The following is a 24,316-nucleotide window of genomic DNA, read 5'->3' on the forward strand; positions in this document are numbered from 1 at the left end:
GTTGTCGTGAAGTGTTGTGCTAGAGACTTACATTAGTCATTAAATGAAACTGATTGAAATTACTGTGACTGTAAGTGTTTTAGCTTACAATTGAAATTTCTCATTTGGTTGTAGCTTTTTGAGTTTGAAAGTCTCATTTTCTATTTATCGTGATTTATATGAAAATGTTTCAAAACTGATAAAGTCAACCTTTAAGTTATTTTCTGTTATTGTCAAAATTGCACATTGTAAGCTAAAACTCTTATTCTAGTAATATAATCGTTTGCAAATTTTGGTAAGAGACAAAAAGAATTTCTAGAGATATTTCGAGGTTACCGGCGTGAATTTAAAAAAATATTTTTCAAAAATTCACGCTGTAACTAACATGTGCTAGAAATTCTTCCGCCTCGTTGTCAAAATGAAGGTAAACGATTGAATATTAGTAGAATACATAGTTTTAGCTTACAATTGCGTTTTACCATTTCAATACAAGTTAAAAATAATTGAATGGTTGAAATTTTGGCTTTATCGTGATTTTTGAAAATTTTCAAAATGATAAAATACAATAAATTGACTATCTTCTGTTGTATTCTACACATGAAGTGCGCACATTTTCATATATAAAAGTTTATGTAACGACTAATGGAAGTCTCTAGCAAATATTTCGATTTAAATTTAAAAAAATTTTTACTGAGATGTTCGGCGAGTTATTCATGCATCAATTTGTGAAAATTTTTTTCTGAAATTCTTATAAATCGTTTTAAAATTTGTTATATACCAAAAATCTTGCAGTTTGTTTACAAAACAAGTACAAAATTAATATTACTAGAATGTAACCGCTTTTTACAGCATATTTTGTTTACAATTATATAGGAGTTAAAGTTTTTTTTTGCTTGAAATTTCCAGTTATTGTGATATTGATAATGAATTTTTTCAAAACTGATGGTTGCATACCATGAAACTTCTGTTGTATTCTACAAAAAAATGAGCACATTTCCATATATAAAACTTTATGATTTTTAACGACTAATATAAAACAGTGCAAACGAACGACAAGGTGCTTTTGAAAGAAGAATTTCTGCGAGGACGTAAGGAAAAACTTTTTTCAAATTCACCATAAATTGAAATATTGTTTATCAGAATATGTGTTGCAAATGAAGGTAAATGATTGAATATTCTAGAATGTAAGAGTTTTCAGCTTACAATTGCGTTTTTTGACCATTTCCTGGTTGAGTCAAAGTTAGCAAAACTAAAAGAACAAAACATGTTTATCACTTTACCTTATACACACACAATCAAAACTATTCACTGGTGATCAATAAATGAAACACTTTTTCTGTTGTATTGTACAAAAATTTATTTTTATATATAAAACTTTATAACGGCTAATATACAATCTGAAAAATTTATTATTACTTGAAAATAACACAAGAATTTAATTAATTCTTGAATTCACCAGAAACAAAACTAACTCACAAAAGTTTTTCAAAAATTTACCATAAATCAAAATATTAAACTGTCAAGAATTACTCAGATTTGAAAAGAAAATTAAGGTAATGATTGAATATTACTAGAATGTAATTTTAAATTACAGATATATATTTAAAATGCTATTTAAATGTTACATGCAAACATACAAAGGTTGAAAATTAAAGAGTCATAGAAACACACAAAAATATACTTGTTACCCAACAGACAATTTTTGGTCGGCTATTGTAATTTCCGGTAACTTATCATACCATGGTTATTACTGGTAAAATTCACGTTACCTTACACAAACTTGAAAACTTCTGTAAAATCACTTGCTGCAGCTGCGTTACCTAAAACACTTTTTAGCAGGTAGCGCCGTTACAAACTAAATAACTTACTAAATTCTGATCTCAAAAGTTAATGCTAATACGTGACCACAAAACATTTCGTTAAAGTAATCTCTTTCTAAGAACGAGAGAGAGAGAGAGGGAACCAAATCAACTGGTCTCAGAAATCAGAATGAAACAATTTTAGAATTCCAGTAACACGTGAAACAATTAACTGATGTCATTAAAGCATTTTGGGTACTAGATACAAAAGTTCTAGAAGCAGGGAGATGACGTCATTAAAGCATTTTGGGTGCGAGATACCAAAGAGAAACTTCTAGAAAGAAAATTACGTCATCCCAGCAAAAAGTTTTGAATGCAATCTTACAAAACATAGCATAACTGATCAAGACACGTATTTCTTCTCTCAAAGTGGCGCACGTGACTCGAAGAATGCATGTAACAACAAAGAAATCTTGTCTTGAGCCCAGTATGGGACAATCGGCATTTGTTATCCAAAACCTGTCATCACTAACAAAACAAAGCGCTCTCTCTTATCTCAACTGATGACAATGAAATGAAACAAGTCCTTGCTGGACACACACGTGTTCATATACTACGCTTTACCAAGAAAGATATTATTCATTCTAAACTACATTATTTAAAATTGTATTATCAATTCTAAATTACGCTATTAAGTTATTTAATCATTAGTTCTTTTGAGATCTGATGCCAAACTAAATATGAAACACTCCAACAATCATTATCGTACACATACAAACAGAAAAGAAAAAAAGTAAATATGTCCAAAAATTATAGGAGGATATATTTATTACAAGGCAACATCATGAAAATAAATATATATATATATATATATATATATATATATATATTATATATATATATATATATATATATATATATAATATATTTTTTTTTTTTTTTCTTTTTTTTTTTGGTAAATTTAGCATTAAATTATAGACTAAAATTTTCATGTTTCATGATATTTGTGAAATACCAATTCATGGTCATTGGGAATTTACAGGAAGAGAATACACCATACAGCTTCTTTGTAAATGAGAAAGAAGTTACAGATGACCTTGCAGGAATTTTAGATGAATCAGAGAGTGAGGAAAAGGTGATGACAATTCTTTACCAACCTCAGGCAGTATTCCGAGTAAGAGCAGTCACAAGGTAAGTTACTGGTTTCCCCTTATCAATTTGGTTTATATTTATATTTTTATAAATTTCATGGAAGTATTGGTTGTAGGTGTTTGTTTAATATCCATAAAGTATATGTTTTAGAACAATGTTGGGAAAGAGTAGGAAGGTGGTTGGTTGGTAGCAAGAAGAAATGGGAACATTAATGTTGTGCCCAGGTTGTTTACAAGAGCTAGGATAATAACAATTGGTAGTGACAAGGGCAGATAAGTATAAAGTTTGGTGAAGTATAAGCCAGACAAACAAATTGGGAGTTAGCATTCTTGTCAAAAAAGGAAGGAGCAAACAGATGGTGAAGATTAAAGTGATTCACGAAAAAACAGTAGCACTGTACTATGCTTGTGTTTTCATTGTATGAACAGCAAACAGGGAGAACAGTAAATAGTAGGAATGTAAGAAAAATCATGAGGAAGGAGAATTACTGTACAATATATTTTCTTTCTAAGGGCTAGGGTTAAAGATGCTAGATAGAATGCTTGAGAGGTCCACAGAGAAGTTGTCGAGAAGATGCCAAACATTAATTATTCCTAGATGAATACCCTCAGTCTTTACATAGGAATTACCGTCAGCGTGAGCTGAAGCAGGCTACCCTACAGTTGAACTACTGGTGGGATGGGCGAGGGGTACCCTCACCACCTCCCTTCGCTAAGTTGCGCAACCACTTGCCCTATAGCCTTCATTCAGAGCAGACTCATTTCTTCTCCTTCCTCTGCCCGATGTTTACCGGCTGTTCTCTGCACTTCATCACAGTTTTTCCATGTTTGTGCATTGTTATATTGATGCATTGGTATATCTGTCCACACTGTTTCCAGTAGATGTCACAAACGTGTGTGCTTCATTACCGATCCTTGTATGGAGTGTTGTAATTGGTCTCCGGAGCAGTGGATGCAGTTTGCTGGTAAGAGGAAATCCAGGAGGGCTGCCCTTCCGTCCTCGGAGGGGGGTTATTCTTCTCTGAGGACACCAGGTAGCTTGCTGTCTCTTCTTGTTCAACTCCTGTTGCTGCTACCTTTTCTAGGGAGAGGTCACTCCCCGCATTCACCTGCTGCTTCAGCAACGAGTGGTTCACGGGGGAGGGTGGAGGCCAATCATGATCGCTCAAGGGCTTCTTCTGCTTGGTCAGGGGGAGAGCAGTCTTCCCCTGGGCAAAGGGAGGCAGCCACTACTAACCCATCTTTTGCAGGTCTGGGAGAGATCGGGAAGACGTTATAGGAACTTAGAGACCTCTGGCCCTCTCTTGGTCTTCCCAGGGAGCCATCGGTGCAGGCCGACTGCTTCGGTGGCTGGAACTACGGTTTCAGTCACAAGGTCCATAGGAATTTCCACTACAGTCACAGCTCCATCTCTCATTCACCCTTGTTCCTTCAACTTCTAAGCCCCCTCCAATGTCTCCCGACACCAAGGATCTCCTCCTGGACAAGTTGTTGAGGAGGTACAAGAGTGACTGCAAGAAGGCATTGAAGAAGAGACCCCATTCACCTTCATTGTCATCATTGATGTCTTTGTCACCTCCTTCCTTCACCTTCTATCCTTCTCCTTCCAAGGGTCCCTTTATGCGGACAGACCTAAGGAAGGAAAAGGTTGCTGCTCTTGACCGTAAGAAGGCTTGGCTGCCCCATCACGGCATGTCTTCTTCCACGGAAGAAGCATTGGGATCTCACTACGGCTCTCCCTTGTCCTGGAAACCACGTCTCGGATTTCCATGGACACCTGAGGCGCGGAAGCAGTGAGTGTTCGCCCAGCCACAATGCGGCTTCCATGAGCCAAGTCCATGTATGTGGTTCCCCTATGTTCACTGACTTTCAAGGCACCATTTCCAGACAACGAACCTCTCCTATGTCTGGTAAAGAGCCTGTCGCTTCCACCCAGCGGATTGCAATTGCTCTCCCTCGGGCAGGTCCTGCTTGCGTTCGCGTGAATGGGCCTACTCTCCTCGGGATAGCTTCCGAGCACATTCGCGGGAGTATGTGTTTCCCCCCAGGGACAACACCCATTCACCTTCGTGTGCCGGGAGCTCTCCCAGACCTGTGCATCGATTGTCACTGTGGGTTGACAATTGTTCATGGCCGCCTCCTGCTGGGACTATGGCCTCCAATAGGTTCGGGAAGGGTGCTAGGCCCCTCTCACCTGTTCCTTCAACCTCCTGGGGTTACTCTTGGATCCGTGGAACGGACATGACTTGGGTTGATGATTAGAAATTAGTATCCCATCGTAGACCTTCGTACACTCCCAGTTCGGTCTTAAGACCAGAACACACTTATGCTCGGGTGTTAGAGAGAGGTCATGTGGGTTCTGATGAGGGTCTCTCACGTGCAGAGAGAACAACTCAGGAAGACTGCGACTTGGAAGAGCCGGAAGGTCCCCTCCCCAGGGACGTGGACACCCCCGAGCTGCAGAGGTCTTACTTTGAGATTGTTAAACTGATTTGTCAGTACAACAGTCTAGAGGAAGAGACTTTGGCAACTGATGAGATTGTTCCTTTGGGCCTAGAAGCACTGGTTGGACCCCACAAGGAATCCCCACCTTCCATAGAGTTGCCATGGTCAAAGCTTGCCGAGTCGGTCCTGGGCCAGTTGAGCTCTCATCTCTGGGAGGGAGAACTCACTTTGGGCCAGCTACTCTTTCAAGCTATTTCCTCCACCTCTCCCTTACCAGAAGAAGTTCTATAAGCTCTCGGAGAGGTCAGTTCTGACAGCACAGGTTGACCTGGACTTAGTTCTTCTTGGTCTGGGTCTGTCGTTTGAGGATCGACCCCCTCTCATCAGGAGCCAATGACCTTGGAAATGACTGCCCTGGCAGCGTTTCAAGCAGTCTCTTGGATGGATCATTGGTCCACCACAGTATCCAAGGTGATCACAAAGAAGTGGCTAATCTTAACAGACTGTTCCTGTCTGGAGGTAGGACCATCACCTACCTAGCCCACTAGACAGCCAACCTGCGGGCAAACTTGACACTGAAAAGGAGAGATGCAGTTCTCTCCCGAGTTTCTAAGTTTGTTGGTCCTGAGTCAGTCTTGACCTTGAGGAATGGACCATTGCTGGGTTCCACTTCTTTCTTTGACAGGGAGCAAGAGGACGCCATGGTGGATTGTCGAAGAGCAGATGACAATACCATCATGCAATAGCAAAGACCTCCGGGCCTTCGCGTGCCACTGCAGCCAGACCTTTGGGTCAGGCTGGCCCTTCCTCTATGGGTCCTAAGGATCCTAAGGTCCTTCATAGGAACACCCAGCCTTCTTCTGCCCCATCAGGAAGGATGCAAATCAGCAACCCTTTCAGTCCTCTGCCCAGCCAGGTAGAGGAGGTAGGGGGAAGAAGAAGGGAGGAGGACGCTAGGGGCGGCGTTCCCCTCCACATGCTGCCACCGGGGTTGGGGGATGCCTGTTCAGCCATTGGGCAATGTGGCAGCAACACAGAGCAGAGACCTGGGTAGCAAATGTCCTTCAGGTGGTCTATTTCCCTTCAAGTCTCCTCCACCTCTCGCCATCCTTTAGATCTATCTACAGACTGGTCATAGATCTTTCTGCCATGAACCAATCTGTTTACCAGACTCAGTTCAAGATGGAAACGACACGGTCAGTGCTCACAGCCATCAGGGGATCCGACTTCTTGCCTACGGTGGATCTACAGGATGCTTATTTCCAGATACCCATCCATCAGTCCTCCCATAAGTACCTCCGCTTTTTCCTCAACAGGACGGTGTACCAATTCAGGGCACTTTGTTTCAGGCTTTCAGCCACTCCCCAGGTGTTCATGAGAGTGTTCACCCTTGTGTTGACTTGGGCCCATTCGCACGGGATACATCTTCTGAGGTATCTCAACGACTGGTTAGTCCTGGCGAACTCTTGTTCAAAGTTGCTCCAGGACAGAGATTGCCTTTTCGAGTTTTGTCGCAACCTAGGCATTGCAATAAATCTTGAGAAGTCAGACCTCATGCCCAAGCAGAGGATAAAGTACCTAGGCATGCTGACAGATACAGCAGCAGTGAGAGTCTTTCCCTCAGACTCCCATGTCAGCAGGATCAGGGAGGCAGTGCAGTCGTTCCTGTCCCGACAGGAACAACCAGCTCAGATGTGGCAAGTCATTCTAGGTCACCTGTCGTCTTTGAAGAAGCTGGTCCCTCATTGGGCGGCTTCATCTTTGTTCCCTCCAATGGAGGAGTTCTGGTCTCAAGCAAGGGATCCACTGTCCCTTCCCATTCCTCTCTTGAGAGAAATGAGACAGGACTTAGCCTGGTTGCTAGACAACAAGAATCTCGTAGTAGGAGTTCAGCTTCACACTCCCCCTCCTGAGATGCTTTTGTTCTCAGATGCTTTGAGGGAGGGATGGAGTGCACACCTAGAGGAGTCACTAACTTCCAGAGTGTGGAATGAGAGCGACAAGAACTTCCACACCAACATCCTGGAGCACAAAGCAGCCTTCATAGCTCTCCAAGAATTCCAGGATCAAGTGATGGGGCACTCCACGGTACTAATGAGCGACAATACCTTGGTAGTGGCATACATCAATGAGCAAGGGGGTCTAGTGTCTCTTCAGCTTCATCAGTTGACTGTGCAAGTGCATGAGTGGGCAGTAGCATGCTCAGTGGAGTTGTCAACCAGATACATCCCAGGCAAGAGGAATGTATAGTAAAGCCCCATATTCACAGGGGATGCATACCACAACCCCACGAATAGTTAAAATCCACGAATGTTAACACCCCTCGCTAAAAATGCTTATAAGTGCCTATCTTGAAAGTTGAAATACCAAATGTATACCTTTAACTAGCATCCTACATGAAATATACCTTAAATTATTATCCTATATTGTATTAATCTTTGAAATGACATTATTAATATTTCAAAGTCATCTTAAACATTTTACCCTTAAAATTATATACATATATATGTACATACTTCTAACCCTTCCAGCCAGAGAGAGAGAGAGAGAGTTTTTATATCCTTGACCATCTGTGGGCAACATCACCACCCCTTCTTGGTGTATGTCAATATGTCAAGTTAATTGACACAAACTTGCACAGCCCCTCGCTCTGAAGAATCCAAGAAAAAGACTGAGAATATGTATTTGTCTAAATTTCTTAATAATTTACTATACAAATGCAAACAGTTGTAATTATAGCATGGAAAATATGGAAAAAATCAACTACAAAGTAATGTCATATTTATCTATATATAAACTACAGTACAGTATACAAAACAATTAAACATATACAGTATTACATATGCATAAAAACCTATCTCAGTGAGAGAGAGAGAGAGAGAATTTTTCAGTATCCTTCATAGGGTATTTGACCACCAAGTGGCAACATTTAATTGACCACCGATTGGTAACATCATCTACCGTTGCCGTCAGTATGTCAAGATATTTGACATGTTACAGTCCCTCCTCGCCTCCAAAGCTTTCGGAAAAAGGTGAGGGAAAGAATTTATACTGAATTAAAATCTTACTAATTCATTATATTTTCTTTAATGAATTAATATTTTGCTGTGTTTGACATATTAATATTAATATGTGAAAATTAGTAAATCATTTATTTACCATACAAAACATATAAACATTAATATTACATATACATAGAAATTCTCTCATCTCAGTAAGAGAGAGAGAGAGAGAGAGAGAGAGAGAGAGAGAGAGAGAGAGAAAACAAACTGAGAAAGGAAGGAGAAAGAGACAGAGAATTATTATTTCTATTATTTAATGTTATTACAGTATTTAATCTTATTAAACTTAATATTAATATTTGAAAATTAGTACTGTAAATCATTACTTTATCATAAAATGTATATGTAGGTACAGTACAGTATTTAGTCACGAAAATAATATGGAAATACAGAATATTGCTCTACGAAAAAATCCACGAGTGGGTGAGTTTTCCAGTGAATAATTGATAGATAGATTCCACAGAAAATTTCGTGAATTGTGAGACTACGAATCTTGGGGGTTTACTGTAGTGGCAGACAAACTCAGCTGTCAGGGTCAAGTGATAGGGACAGACTGGTCCCTACACCCAGACATTGTGGAGAAATTGTTCAGCCTTTGACACCCAGTGATAGACCTTTTCGCAACTCGGCACAACAGGAAGTTGCCAGAGCTCTGCTCCGTCGTGCTGGACCCTTGGGCTCAGCGGAGGATGCCATTCAGAACACTTGGGACAATCTCGACACTTACGCTTTTCCTCCGTTCTGTCTTATTCGTCAGGTGACCAACAGGGTAATGATTACCACAAACCTCAGAATGACCCTGGTGGCTCCCAAATGGCCACATGCCGAGTGGTACCCTGACCTGCTGGCTCTGATATCTGAGGCACTGAGAGAAATTCCTCCCTGGTGCAACCTTCTTTGCCAACCCCACCTGGGGAGGCTATGCCAGTCCTTTAGACTCCCTATCCCTTCACAGTTGGAGACTATCCAGCATCTCCTGCAAGCAAGAGGCTTTTCTCACTGAACAGCATCAGAGATGTCTGGATATCTTCGGAAAACCTCTGCGGACGTCTACCAAAGGAAATGGGCCATCTTCTTTGGTTGATGTCATGGAAGGGGTTTATCTTCTGTTAGAGCTATTATATAGCAGGTAGCGGACTTTCTCGTCTTCCCTTGCCAAGAGAAACATCTCTCTGTCACAGCCATTAAGGCCTACAGAGTCGCTTTGGGCCTAGTCCTGCATCTAAAGGATATAGATCTCTCTTCCTCATGGGACATCTCCATGCTGATGAGAAGCTTCGAAAAGTTTTGCCCTCCCAGGGAACTCAGGCCCCATGAGTGGGATGTTACTCTTGTCCTTTGAAGCCTGACTTGTGCACCTTATGAGCCCCTAAGAGAGTCATCAGACAGGGGTCTGACCCTCAAGACTGTATTTCTGCTTGCCTTGGCATCGGCAAAGAGAGTTGGCGAACTCCATGGTTTTTCTTATAATGTTAAACACTTAAGGGAATTGGGACCTGTTTCGTTCGAATTTGTCCCAGAATTCATAGCAAAAACTCAGAATCCGTGAGTCCCTGACATTAGATTCGAGTCCTCGATCCCCTCCCTGGAGGACTTTGTAGGTAATGAACCAGATGAGATGCTACTTTGTCCAGTTAGAGTGATGCGGTGCTACCTGAAAAGGACTCGACAGCTCAGGCCTGGGTGTCGACGACTTTTTGTTAGCACTCGCAAGACCAAGAATAGTGTCCAAGAACATGATCTCTTTATGGATTCGTGAGACTATCAAGCGGCTATACTCAACATCAAACGAAGAGGATTCTGGTACATTCTGGCCCAGAGCTCACGAGGTCAGGGGCCTTGCTCTGTCCCTCGCATTCAAGAAGAACCAGTTGGTGAATCAGGTACTGAGAGCAGGAGTGTGGTCGCATCTGACAACGTTCGCCTCCTTTTACCTGAGGGACATTGCCCATAGGTCTTTGGACACCTTTTCATTGGGTTGTGTGGTGGCTGCTTAACAAGTTGTGTAGCTCATCCAGTTCCCCTACGGGACAGGAAGCATATGGTCTAAGATGCACAGTCGTAGAAGTGAGAGCGAGTGTGTGAGACTGGCCCCCCCTCCTTTCCCTTTCTCGTACCTGTCCTCTTCCAGCAGGCTGAGGATAGGTTATTAAGCTGTCATCTGCTGGGTGGACACAGATGCAGGTGAGTAGTCAGCCTTTGTATTTTTTCTATTGTTATGATCTAATAGAAGCAAGTCCTGCCCTCTCTTTAGCAAAGGGAGAGAGGGATTGGCTATAAAACTGACTCGTTCCTTATCTTAGCTTTATTGCCATTGACATAGTGTTCCTCCAAACCTTTTTTGAAGTATTGTTGTTTCCAAACCCATTACAGGCAGTCCCTGGTTTTTGGTGGGGGTTTTGTTCCGACAGCATGACGATAAGCGAAAATCACTGATAACCGAAAATCTGTGATTATCGACGATTATAGGCACCGATAACCGGAGATCAACACCTCCGTTAGGTGCGTATCGGTGCTAATACCCAGTTGTCGTGCCAATAAGCAGAAATTGGCGATTTTTGGCGCCGAAAATTGCTGATTGTCATTGCTAGACAAGTGCCGTAAAACCGGATCACAGATAACCGAGCCCTCTGATAACCGGGGACTGCCTGTACTTTGAAAAGCCCAGAAGTCTGACAGTCAAGCACACAATTGTTCCCTGATCAGAGGCATGGGACTACTTCCTTTGCTCGACATTACACAACTGGGAAAAAGCCCTAGGTGTGAGGCAAACCTCCAGTCAGTTATGAAGCTTACTCAGATCCTCCCACCAATCAGTAAGTCTTCCTATTTAAAGACCAAGGGTTTGTGTTCGTATAGGAGTAAATGACAAATTTTGAAAGTAATTGTATTTTTCCAAACATTAAAACCTGAGGTCTTTACATACATTGCTCACCTCTAGCCACCCCTTATTCTGTTTCCTGGGTTATAAGGTGAGTGTTTACGCAACTCTGGGGAGGGAGGTGGTGATTGTACCCCTCGCCCCTCTCACTGGTAGTCTGCTCCAGCTTGCACTGAAGGTAATTCCTGTGTAAAGACCTCAGGTTTGTATGTTGGGAAAAATACAAATTACTTTCAAAATTTGTAATTTTTTTTAGTTTATATGAACCTCTTGTCCCTGCTTTCACTTTTTAGAACTGGAAAGTTCTTCTCTTCGGGAAATGTTCTTTGCACATCTTCATTCCACCAGCTTGTCTCAGTCAATATACCTTCCCTGATTTCACACCTCATGCAACTATTGTATGGCTTCTTTTGGCTATTTGTACCTTCCACTCTTGATGTATTTGCAGTTAATTTCTGTTCTCTAGAGATGCATTTTTGACATACCTGGCTGATTTTGCAGAATCTAGAGAATTATTCTGATGGTTGAATTTTATGGATTAAATCTGCAAAACATTTGTTCATTGTAACTTAGTTATACATCTATTATGTACTTAAGATATAAAATTGTACTTCATTGTTTTCCATCTCAGTGGATTAGTGAGAATGCCAGGAAATTATTAACAGCTAATGGAAAAGTTAATGTGCTGTAACATTAATTTCTGCTGTTTTCCAAATTTATTTTCCATGGTTGTTGAATTTATGTTAGGCTGGATCAGGTTTCAGAGGTTACAAACCTTGATGATTTCCAACTTAGTATGTTACAGCTGGTTTTAGAGTCTCACAATAACAGGCTTGTCATTGTAAAAATTTTTGTAGCCAACAGACACTTTATTTCAAGCAACCCTGATTCATTCTGGATAATTACCAGTACTGGGTGATTTTAGCATTGCATGCCTTAGGCATATTTTAGTTATTTACCAGTGTGTGCATTAATGAGTTGAAACTTAAGCCTCTACAGCTTCTTGCTGAATGATTGCCTGTAATCTTGGATAGATGTTAATGGGAATAAGAGGCCTGTTTTGGAATTTGGGACTCAGCCAACCAGCAGAGACAAAATTTTGTTGGTCTTCATGAAAACAAACATTACATCTAGACACATTACCAAGATTCAAAGTTTTAGGTTGCCCATTGTATTTGGTAGTTGTGATTACAGGTTTTGGTGTAAAATCTTTCTTCATTGAGTATTTGTATGATATGGTATTGTTCTCCTTTTTTGCTTTATGAAATTAATCAGTTTAACTGAGTTCACTGTTTTTGTGTAGGGATGTAATTATTTTTATTCATTTGACATTACATTTATTACAGTCTTGTTTCATTACAGTGTTATTACATTAACTTTATCTAGTATTAGCAGTTGTAGTTATTTTCTGAGGTCTCATTTATTGTTAGAAGCATAGTCTTATATTAATATATCCTTATGACCATTGTGAATTGTGTTGGTTCTAGGAATAGGGTTTAGGAGTAAAGTTTTTCCTCGCTAGGACAGAGGTCCATGGGTATTGCAGATTGGAGCCTTGAGGTCCAGTTTCCCCCCCCCCCAGTTCTGTGCATTAACTAGACCATCATCAGCTAAAAGGTCTCTTATAATCAAAGTTGGAAAAAGCCAGTGAATGGATGATAAGTAAAAGTAAAATGATATTGCAGAAGGGGGTCTTACTGATGCAGCAAAAATTAGGTGCACTGTAAGTATTGCATCTATAACGGGTTGTTTTAATATCAGTGAAGTATTATGGCAGTAAAACTAGATTTAGATTATCCAGAGGAGGCCGTCACATTAGGAGACTTAGACTTAAACTACACAAAATTGTAATGGTAGTCTAATGAAGTAAATAATTGATAAAAGTTGAAGTTCGTTTGAATTACTATCTAAAATGGGCCATTTATTTTCTTAATTAATGAACTTTATCCAATGACTAAGAGTGCTTTGACTTTTCAAAGCAATATGAAGGTAATGAATTGTGTATTGCATTTGACATCCAGATGCACATCATCCCTTCCTGGACATGCTGAAGCAATTTTGTGTGCATCATTCAGTCCTGATGGGCAGCACATGGCATCTGGTTCAGGAGACACCACAGTACGATTTTGGGATATTAATACAGAAACTCCGCATTTTGTTGGGAAAGGTAAAGAAGGTTTTTTTATCAAGTCCTTTCAATAGCAGTTCAAGCAGTCAAAGACAAAGCAAATGATGGAGGGTAAGTACCTAAAGAATTGAATTTATCATAACAATCATTATTTTGCACTTGAGGGTGTTGTCATTGCCAACAGTTATTATTTAATTAGATTGCTCTCAGGTCATTCATATTGCAAGCCATAATTACTTCTAATAGCATGCAGAGTGACTGTTTTCAAATTATATAATTTTTTTTTTCAAGCAATGAACATTGTCACAGTGTTACCATAAGAAATTTTGAGCATAATACTCACTAGAAAATAAGATTTTTTTCAGTGGAAGTAAAATAAAATTATAAGATCTTGGACTGCATTTCAGTTAAGTTGTCTTCATCGTGTGAATATCTATATTTTCAGCACATCGTCATTGGGTATTAGTCACATCCTGGTCTCCTGATGGGTTGCATTTAGCATCAGGTTGTAAAACAGGTCAAGTTATTGTTTGGGACCCAAGAACTGGAAAGGTATTGTTTTGAAAATCATTGAATTGAAGGCATACCTAGATTATTGCTGTTGTCATTGAGTAATAACCAGTTAATGATATATATACTTTTATCAGAATGTCCTTTAAATCCAGTAAACCACGGTGTAATCTTTGTAAATAAAATCCACTCAAGCATGCTGTAATTAATTACAGTACTGTCAGTTTCATTAAACATTTGGTAAGAATAATTTGCAGCACTTTTGTCTGTGTTTTTCCTTTTGCTTACAGCTCTGGGATTGTTACTGAAAGGGATTAAAACTATAATGAATTTATATTGTTGTTCTTTCGTAAGAATTAAACTGATGTAAATCTCATTTGCAGGCAGTGCGGACATTCTCAGGGCACAAACAGTGGATTACAGCTTTGTGCTGGGAACCCCTTCATTTATCTGACCATCCTCAGTGTTCAAGAGTAGCTTCAGCAGGGAAGGATGGAGATATTAGAATATGGAACATAAGACATGGTTCATGTGAAAGAGTAATAATACATTTCTACTGTTATACCTATCACAGGTTTTTATGAACATTTTAAAAAATATTACGTAACATACTATTTTATGTGTGCCTTCATACACTCACTTTTTTTCATTTTTATTTTCAGGTGCTTTCCAATCATGTCAAAAGTGTAACAGCTTTGAGGTGGGGAGGTGAAGGATTAATATTCTCTGCTTCACAGGATAGAACTATTAAAGTTTGGAGAGGATCTGATGTAAGTGTTTTTGATGAAGTTTATAAGAAAGAATTGGGATTACTGACGTACCTTTCTGTTAAATATTTCACTATATTTACAATTTAAGGGGGGATATGTGAATGAAATGCTTGTCTTTTATATGCCTAAGACTCAAAAGAAAAAATTTTTTAATGCATGGAAAGATCACAGTAAAAGTGGAAAATTTTTATCTCTGAGGTCTTGTAAACACTGCAATAATAAATCAGTGCTTAAATGCATGAAAAGTTTATGCACAAAAATGTTCAACTTTTCTTTGCATAAAAGGTGTTAGCAGTGTTAGAAATACTGACAAGTTGAATAATATTTCTGCAGGGCGTTATGTGCCGAACTTTGCAGGGCCATGGACATTGGGTTAATACTTTAGCCTTGAATACTGACTATGTTTTACGCACTGGTGCATTTGAGCCTCAAGCTTTAATGAAACCGAGACCAGAATTTCTTCCAGGTAAGAAACTTTGTCTAGTTTTACACCAAGAGAGGCAGAACTTTTCTCTTGCACAGGGTACTGGACGGAGTTCAGTAAATGATGAAAACAACTGTAAAGTTGATGTAATATGACTATTATCAAAGGGAAGAACAAACATTATCATTCATCAGTTGTTTGCTGATATTTAAGTTTGTCACCTTAAAATTATATATTTTAATATGTTACTTTTATCTTGTATATTTTTAGATGAAGAAAGATTAGCATGTGCAGAAAACCGTTATCAGACAGCATTAAAGTGTGCTGGAGGTGTTGAAAGATTGGTGTCAGGGTCTGATGATTTCACATTATTTTTGTGGGAGCCATCTAAAGAAAAGAAGCCCATTGGTAAGAAATTTTTTTATGTCAAACCTTAATATGTAGTCTGTATTTTATAATTATTAGATGTAATTATTGATCACTTAGGCTTGATGATCTAACAAGTTATATAGCGGTTGTCATTTTGTCTGAGATCCCTTCAAAACTCATGATATAAATGCACATGTAAGGTCTACTGCCAGTCTGCCTTTAGAACCCTTAATGTCAAATTTGTTTGTTTTTTCTCCTGAGATAAAGCCAGACCCAAATTATTTGCAAATATTGATTAAACATAGATAATAATTATCCCTGAAATAATGAAAATATTTACAGTACAAATCCATACATTTGGTAACATTGCATTATGAGACAACCCATGTAACTCTGCTTATTGAAAACCCCTCTGCAGCTGCATTTATTTCAAATGTTGCTCATCCTTTTTATGAAACTTTATAATATAATCAGCTTTCATATACTCTACTTTAATGGTGGTAAAATTTCCAAGCAAATTTGTATTTTTTTAGCTTTGTAAATTATTCCTGATTTAAACTGACTGCTTGTACTGCAGTCAGTTCCAAGAATAAATATAGAAAAGGTTAAAATAAGAACACCTGCAGCTTTCTCATCACTGATGCTTTAACCAGTAAGGAGCCTTGATTCAAATATTTCTAGGCTTCAGTTATCACAGTTTACACCATGCTCCAATTTTCAGGTCTTGTGTATTGATAAATAATAGATTTTTTGGCAAGCCAAGTGAGGCTCAAAATGTGTTTGTGGTTAGGTTAACTACTTTATAGCAAATAATTTAAGAAAAGCAGAATTGCCTGCCCTTGTGTAATGCCATCGTTTCATTCAGTAGTTTTTCTGGAAGACCTTTATCTCAGGTATTGTTTGCTTGCTATGAAGACAGGTTTTGCCCAATAAGTAGATGCAGGTAAATAGAAACTATTGATTTCATGTTCAGGTCAAAATTGTGGACAGTAAACCTTACAAACAAACAAAGAATTCTCAGTCTGATAAGAACACCAGCTAACAACTTTCTCTTGTCGTTACAGAAAGGATGACTGGACATCAACAACTTGTGAATGATGTAAAGTTTTCTCCAGACACAAGAATTATTGCATCGGCGTCATTTGATAAAAGTATAAGACTATGGAATGGCCTTAATGGAAAGTACGTATTACAGATACTTAATGACTTCTGTGCTTATGGAAAATGATTTGAGCCTCTGTTACAAAAGAAAATGTATTTTCAGATTCATTGCTACTTTGCGAGGACATGTCAGTGGTGTTTATCAGATAGCTTGGTCGGCTGATTCTCGATATCTTGTCAGTGGCAGCAAAGATTCAACATTGAAAGGTTTGTCATATTTTGCCATCTTTAATGAACTTTTATGGATTCTTGCTTTACCCTTGCTTCAGTCCTCAGGTTCTTTTACTGTATTGTTTATGTCAATAATTGTCAGAGGTACAGTTGCCCATAATTATTAGATTTTACAACATTTAACCTGGTTTTGTTAGTTATGACATTAAATTTTAAAAAATCTGTGTAAAATAAGAAAATAAAAAACATTCTTGAAAAAGGAAATGTTTGGGAGTTATGTCTGCCATTTATATGACTCCAAATAAAGTGCAAGATAATAAGACAGCTCCATCAGCTCAGACTACAGTAAAGCCCCCGTATTCGCGGTCTCATGATTCGCTGACCCGCCTATTCGCGGATTTCTCTATGGAACATATATACAGATTATTAACTAAAAATTCGCCCATTTGTGGTATTTTTCACTGAGAAATATTCACTAATTACACTATTTTCATCTCATTTTCATGACTAAATGCACTTTTTGTGATAAAACTATTAAAATACTCAGGTACCCAGGTAGTGATCAAGTTACAATAATTCACCTTATGATAATTGGATGGGGTAAGCAATTAATACCAATACAACAATATTTAGAAAATATTTTAAATTTCCCGCGGATGCAGGCAGCAGCGTACAATCAGGCAGCTAGAGATGCCAAATTACAATAGACCACCTTCTTTCCTCATCTCTTTATCCCATCTTCTAGTTAATAAAGGTAAAAAGAATGATAAAAGTATTGCTAGTAACGCTTATACTCTTATAAATGTGTATTAAGCCATAAACAAACTAAACGAGAAACCGTTGTTTTTGCTTATAACCATATTGGATAACAACAGCCATTTTGCTTGTATTTACCCCAACCATCATTACGGTAATAAACAATTACCATAGTTATAGTACAAAAATGAAGTTAAAGAATAGGACTGATATATTTTTACACTATACATTATTTGGTATGGATAAAATATCGCCAAGGAAATATACTGCTAAATTTATGTTGCAAGTTGTAGCTGAAGCTGAGAAAAAGAATGTTCAAGCTTGTGACTATAAAATTATCATGCATCGCAATGGATGAACTCGAACGTAATTAAAATTTGAGAGAGTATTTTAATAAAAATACTGGGCATGAAAGAACGCATATTACGGCTATTTTTACGCCGATAAACAATAAATACATAAAGCTCATACAGTATTATGATGAAATCAAGTAAAAATAGTGGGCAGAATCTATATTTCTTTTTACACAAAACAAACGTGACCCCAAATGGCCAACGTCATTTATTAACGGAAAAAAACAGCTAAGTTTATTTGACAACAAGACATATTTAAGTTGTATTTCGACTTAAAAACATTTTGTATAACGAAAAATAACCTTGCCCCAAATAAATAAAGTATCTAGAGATTCATTTACGCCAACTAGAATTAAGAAAAACGCTCTGAGCTGAGTTAAAAACGGCAAAATAAACTTACTGCGTAATCTATTTCCAAACCAAAACATTGATCGCAATTTATAATACTAAAGCAATATAACATATGTAGTATTATTGGATACAGTGAATTAAAGCATAACATTTTAAAAGATCCATGGAAAAGATGCATATTCGTTATGTTGATGTTTGTATAATACGATATTATGTGAATATAGAATACAGTATAATGTAGGCTAGGTTACCTTATATGTATATGATATAACATAGTGTAAGCTAAGCTAATTCTTGTTTGTTATTCAATTTCTCTTTGTATTGAATTATCGTAAGTCACTGCATGAACCTCCAGAATTAGCTGATAGTAATTACTAGTGTAGGCTAGGCTATATTCGAGATATGTTTTTTCCAACAAACAATGTTTTTTCTGGAACCGAACCCCACCGTAAGTAGGATAATACATGTATAAGCATTTTTGGATTTTTTTTTTTGTGTTTGAACTATCAAAATAGGCAGTTCTAAGCTTTTTTTAGAAGGGTTCAAAGTATTCACGGATTTTAGCTATTTGCGGGGGTTGTGGTAGGCATCCCCTGCGAATACGGGGGGTTTACTGTATATCACAGACTATTTCTCTAACTCTAGCTTGTTTTCACAATTAATAGTCTGTGCTGCAAACTATAACTTTTTCATATATCTCATTGACCACTGTTACTTTTATTATCTCAGTTATAAGTGAAATAGAAGTTATTCCTATGTAAATACAAACCATCACCTTTTATATTTGAGTATATCTTTCAGTGTGAGCTGGAAACTGATCAAACTTGGTAACATGGTGGTTAAAAGGTGGAGATGTGGGTGGTTGGAGTAGTATCCCTCCCTCACTGACCATCACACTCACTTTTCTTTCAGCTTCGGTAGAGAACAGATGTGCTACTCTTTGCTGTCCTGACTGCGGATTGACAACTTGGATTTTGGATGAGTAATCTCTCATTGGTGGGTTAGGCATCTTGTCTAGTATAAGATGGTAATTAGGCAGGGTTCTCTTCCCTGGCACTCCTGAGTGCTACTCCACTGGGCAAACTTGGTTCTCTGTAAGAGAGAGAGTTTGTCTTTCTCTCCTTTTCTCGTATCAAGATTTGCTAATTAGTCACTTCTTACTTCAGTTTGTTCATTGTTGAGCAGACAAAACCCCATCCTTCTCTCTCCCTCTCGAGTGACAGAGTTACAGTACTCTCTTTTCCCTTCTCCCTCTGGCATGCCGGGTTTGGAGGAGAGTGGCGGGTTAGCCGAGGTTGGCTATTCCCCTCTGCCACCATGTATTGGTGGGTGCAGGGATCAGAACCATTTTCTTAGGAGTAGTTTTGCAAATTCTGCTTCTTTTCCCAGTTTTGCAAGTGTCTAGATCTTATTAACAGGGGCAGTGATTTTAGACAAAAGCGCCATTCTAAGTCATAAAAAAATGCTTCCCCGGTCTGTCGAGTTCCCTGTAAAGAAACCTAACCAGGGGTTAAAAACTGATGTTCAACCTGTCTCCCTTATTGACTTTGTGTTAAAAACCTGTTTTTGCAAGTGATTTTGATAGGGTTGGCTCAGGTACCCAGCTTACTTTGCCCCTAAGGTGGTAGTGCCATCAGTGCACTTCACGAGGTGCACTAGGCATTATTAAAGGTTCTTTGCTGTGTCCCCTCAGCCTCTAGCTGCAGCTCCTTTGATTTCTTTTACTATACCTCCATTCATATTATCTTTCTTCCATAATGCTATCCACCCTCTCCTAACAATTGTTTCATAATGCAGGTGTGAGGTTTTCCTCCTGTTCCACCTTTCAAACCTCCCTGCCCTAATTCCCATCCAGCGCCGAATGACCTCATAGGTCCCAGTGCTTGGCCTGTGACCTAACTCCATACGGTGTTCCATTCCGTTTCCATCTTACTTTCATGGAAACGATAGGAAGACTACTATCAAATACTCATTCTTCATAGCTGTTGGAAGTGCCTGAAATGGAATCGTTTATCAGTTCAGGATGCTGTTTTGGACTGGTGATGGCCTTTTCCCAGGAATATTCCAAACTTTTTGCCTTCAGTTATGCTTGGGCTCATTCAAGGGTATTCAGCCTTATCGCAGTACCCTGAAGTTGTGGAGTTGTAGCACCTTTAAGAGCATGATTCCTTCAGATCTTGATGGACTTCTCACTTTTTCTTTATAGACGAAGGTTTGTGATCAATAAGTACAGTCCAACCTCGGTCCCAAACAGCAAATAAAGTACCTAAGCATACTTACACTTGGCAGCAGAGAGTGCCCTTTAGATATGGCCTCTTGAGTTATTGAGCTTAGGGAGGTAATGGTGCAGTCCCTGTTCGGGCAGAAACAGCTTTTTCGGCCTTGGCAGGTCGTAGGTCTTCTGTAGCCATGAGGTATCTTGTATTGCAGTTACATACCTTTCGCGTTTGTTTCTAAGCCTGATAGGACACTGAAGTACTGATTCGGACTTCTTGCCACTTTTTGGAAGCGATTGTTAAGGAAGCTTTTGCTTTTCTTTGGTGACGGAAACTTCTCGTCTCAGGTGAGTGTTTTTCGGGTGCACATCGTCTGCACTGTACTGCTTTTGCCGAGTTTGCAGTGTGTTTAACATTCCACATTTTCGGAATGGTTGCGAGTCTTCAGTTGAGGATACTGTACTGTTGTTACACTACTGTACTGTTGTGACATTTGTCAGTGCAGGTGTTCAAGTGGACACTTTGCTGCTGCCACAGATGTCTACATATGCATTGCATACTTGGTGCAGGTGCATTTTGGTCCCTACTCTCCTGGATGCCAAGAAGTTTCAAGTATTTGAGTTCCCTTACTTGATGAGTAGAGTCTGGGATTGCAGAGAACTTTGGATTTCTGTTTTCATTTTCAGTTTTTGGAGTGGTGATGTAATTAAATTCTATCACATGTAGAACACATGATTATGCTCATTGTTATGTATAAAAAATTTTTTTGATTCCTTCTTGGCTGGCATTGGAAATCATCATTCACCTCCAGTGAAGGGTTTCATGATCCGCTGTTTCTCAGGTGGAAGTGCTGTGAGAGCCATCCAGCCCTCTTTCCTTGTCAGCCTCTTGTTTGTCTTTTATGTTTAGCAGTACACTTCCTGCAATATACACCGGAATTCTTCAGCATCTCTTGAGAGAATGGGTTTTCTCACTGGGTAGCAAGGAAGTTAATAGCGTACCTTTCAAGTTTTTGGCAAATGTGCATCAGGGGAGGAGCATCTTTTATGATTATTAACGTAGAAGGGTGCATCTCTCTGCTTAGAGCTTATACTCAGCAGATCACAGGCTTTCCCTATTACCTTAGCCTAGTCAGGTCCCTTTCAGTATTTGACATAAAGGCTAGGGTTTGCCTTTAGTCTTTTTCTGGTTGGGTTAGGCCTCTCTTTGGTGAAGCTCCAGTATCAAGTGACTTATGTTCTTAGACCTTTAAGCATTGTTGGGTAGAGTCTTTAGACTTAGGCTATTCTTTCTTGGCCTTGGCATAAATTTGGGAAGTCTTCTGGCTTGCTGTATTGCATTTGGCCTTTCAGTAGGGTGGGGATCACTCTTAGTAGGAAAGGCAGCTTCTTGTCTCTTTTGACAAGAGATTGAGTGTTTCCCTGTTTCTTCACTCTGAGTCTAAGATGGAGATCCAGATGAGATACTGGACCATCCTGCACTTCTCAGTACCATTGAATATCCACACCCAAAGTTGGAGTGTTTTTATCTTTCATTGGTATCGGTTAGTGCTGGAGAGAGTTTGTAGGAACTCTCTCTTTTGTCTTTTTATGGGTTCGTTGGACCATCACCTCATCTGAGAGGCTAGTTCCCCTCCTATGGGAAGGATCTCAGTGCCAAGGGCGTTAGATAGCCCCCAACGTTTAGTTGAACTTTTCAGACTTCCAGGTATTGAGGGTGGGTGTCTGATATATCAGACCCTGTTCCTTATTCTATCTGAAGGATGTTGCTCACAAGGCTTGAATACTTTTCTTTGGGACTTGTGATGGTTGCCTAAGTTGTGTAGTCATCTGAGGTCCATTTTGGACAAGATTGTTACTTTGTCTGAAGTACCTATTCCTTGTGTAGCTTGGGAGGGTGAAAGTGGAGTGAAAGGATTCCATTCCATCCTTAGTCCCTCTTTGGAGAGCAGTAACTGGGCAGGAGTCAGTCAGGGTTAGGTGATTGCACCTCGGGCATTGTCTCCTATCCTCTCTCTTATAACGAGGTAGAGGGTACTAGAAAGGGTGTAGTCCAGAACCCAATTCTTGGTTTTACCAAACTACCTAACAACGTGAAGTCTCCTGCAGAGATGTCATGGTTCTCTGAATGATTCCTCACTTGAGTAACCCTTTCTCACTATAGAAGGGGCACTTAAGCCTAGGGCCCTACTATTCTGGCAAATATCTTGCCAGAACAGTAGGAGCCCAAGAGTCATGACCTCCCTTGCTTGCAAGGAAGGCGAGATCATGGTAATTCCATGTTGGTTCTAAACTCGTCAGTTGAAGTGACTGACCTCCCATCTAAGGAGTAAGTTTCCTTTACAAAAGGTGAAGGTTTGTATTCCCGTAGGAAAAAATAACAAATTTTGAATAACAATTTGTGTTTTTCCTATGTATACAAACCAGAGCCTTTTATATTTAAGCTCCCTACAGCCATCCCATTCAGTCCCTGTGGCTGAAGGTAAAAACACCTTGTTACCAGGTTTTGACCGATTTAAAGCTTGTGCTGAAAGATACTCCAATATAAAAGGCCCTGGTTGGTAAACCTGGGAAAAATACAAATTGTTATTCAAAATTTGTTATATCATGTTGTGTAAATTAAACTTTTCTTATTCTTTAACCCTATTCCTGTAATAAAATATGAAATGGTACCATAGTTTTAAAATACTGTAGAAATGAAGGCATGTACAAACTACAGTTAACAATATGTTTGATTATTTAAAAGTATTTTAAAAGGTTTATGGTAAATGAAGTATTAAAACTGTGAGAAAAATAGCATAGCAGCACAAAAACTCAAGTACTGTACTGTAATGAATAAAAATGGTACTGTGCAATAAATAGAATTTTCAGATTATGGTAATAACATAAAAACAAGTTTGTTTAGCTCAACCCTGTCAGTTTAACATGCCTAATCTTGCATTAAGTAGCTCCCCTGGTACACACAAAAAAGAACCTTCTCTCTGGGCAAGTGTCAGTTTGGTTAGTGCCTTTGATGGTAGTAAGTGGTAGTTGTCATTCCCTGTCTGTCTGGAAAGCAAGCAACCATTTGCTGGCTTTGCTGTTGTTTGAATATTAATTCTTTGTTGCCTTTTTACATACTTGGAATGGAGTGTCTGGGAACTTGAACAGATACATTAACAGGCTTGTAAAAGCAGAGTTAGTGGTGAAAAAAATTCATATTAACAATAACAATAAAGATGGCCCATATATTTTTTATGTACAAAAAATAGCCTTTATTAATGCCAAACCCTTTGTACTAACCCCATGAGTTTTGTACAAACTCGGTAGCGCTGTTGAACAAAAGATTGACAATGGTTATTTCTTTAGTGTGGAGCCTGTTAACCAAAAAGATGGAACTTGATCTACCTGGACATGCAGATGAAGTATATGCAGTGGATTGGTCTCCTGATGGTCAACGAGTTGTCAGCGGTGGGAAAGACAAAATCTTGAAAATGTAAGGCCTAAAGTGTATTTTAATGTCTTTTTTCACTAAGAATTCTGTACACTAAGACCTGATTTCATGCACATTAGTAGTGGAATAAGTATTGTTTCTCATGTAGAGATGGTATTTTATTTTAATAAAAAAAGTAAGACAAATTGGTGAATCATTAATAGGAAAAGTGTGGGTTTAGATAAAACAAAGACAGGATGTGTGATCAAGTTTGTTGTGAAACAGTTACATAAAAAGTTTGAAATTAAAGTGAAAAAGATGTATGCAGATACATGGACCTAGAAAAGGCTTATAATGAAATTGACAGAGGAAGCATGGA

At 38.9% G+C, this 24,316-nt stretch overlaps 1 protein-coding gene across 2 annotated transcripts in view; it reads left to right on the plus strand.

The window, feature by feature from the left end:
* Positions 1-24,316, plus strand: part of Nle (notchless) — a 50,992-nt gene that overhangs the window by 18,803 nt on the left and 7,873 nt on the right. For both annotated transcript variants that reach the window (XM_067081519.1, XM_067081508.1), the window contains 10 exons: positions 2,821-2,969; positions 13,339-13,484; positions 13,891-13,997; positions 14,339-14,494; positions 14,618-14,725; positions 15,059-15,191; positions 15,420-15,557; positions 16,583-16,700; positions 16,783-16,886; positions 23,874-24,000. In XM_067081519.1, the coding sequence (XP_066937620.1) occupies positions 2,821-2,969; positions 13,339-13,484; positions 13,891-13,997; positions 14,339-14,494; positions 14,618-14,725; positions 15,059-15,191; positions 15,420-15,557; positions 16,583-16,700; positions 16,783-16,886; positions 23,874-24,000 (1,286 nt within the window). The remainder of the gene's footprint in view (positions 1-2,820; positions 2,970-13,338; positions 13,485-13,890; positions 13,998-14,338; positions 14,495-14,617; positions 14,726-15,058; positions 15,192-15,419; positions 15,558-16,582; positions 16,701-16,782; positions 16,887-23,873; positions 24,001-24,316) is intronic.

The sequence above is a fragment of the Macrobrachium rosenbergii genome, chromosome 3, assembly GCF_040412425.1.
Source record: "Macrobrachium rosenbergii isolate ZJJX-2024 chromosome 3, ASM4041242v1, whole genome shotgun sequence".
Taxonomy (NCBI): domain Eukaryota; kingdom Metazoa; phylum Arthropoda; class Malacostraca; order Decapoda; family Palaemonidae; genus Macrobrachium; species Macrobrachium rosenbergii.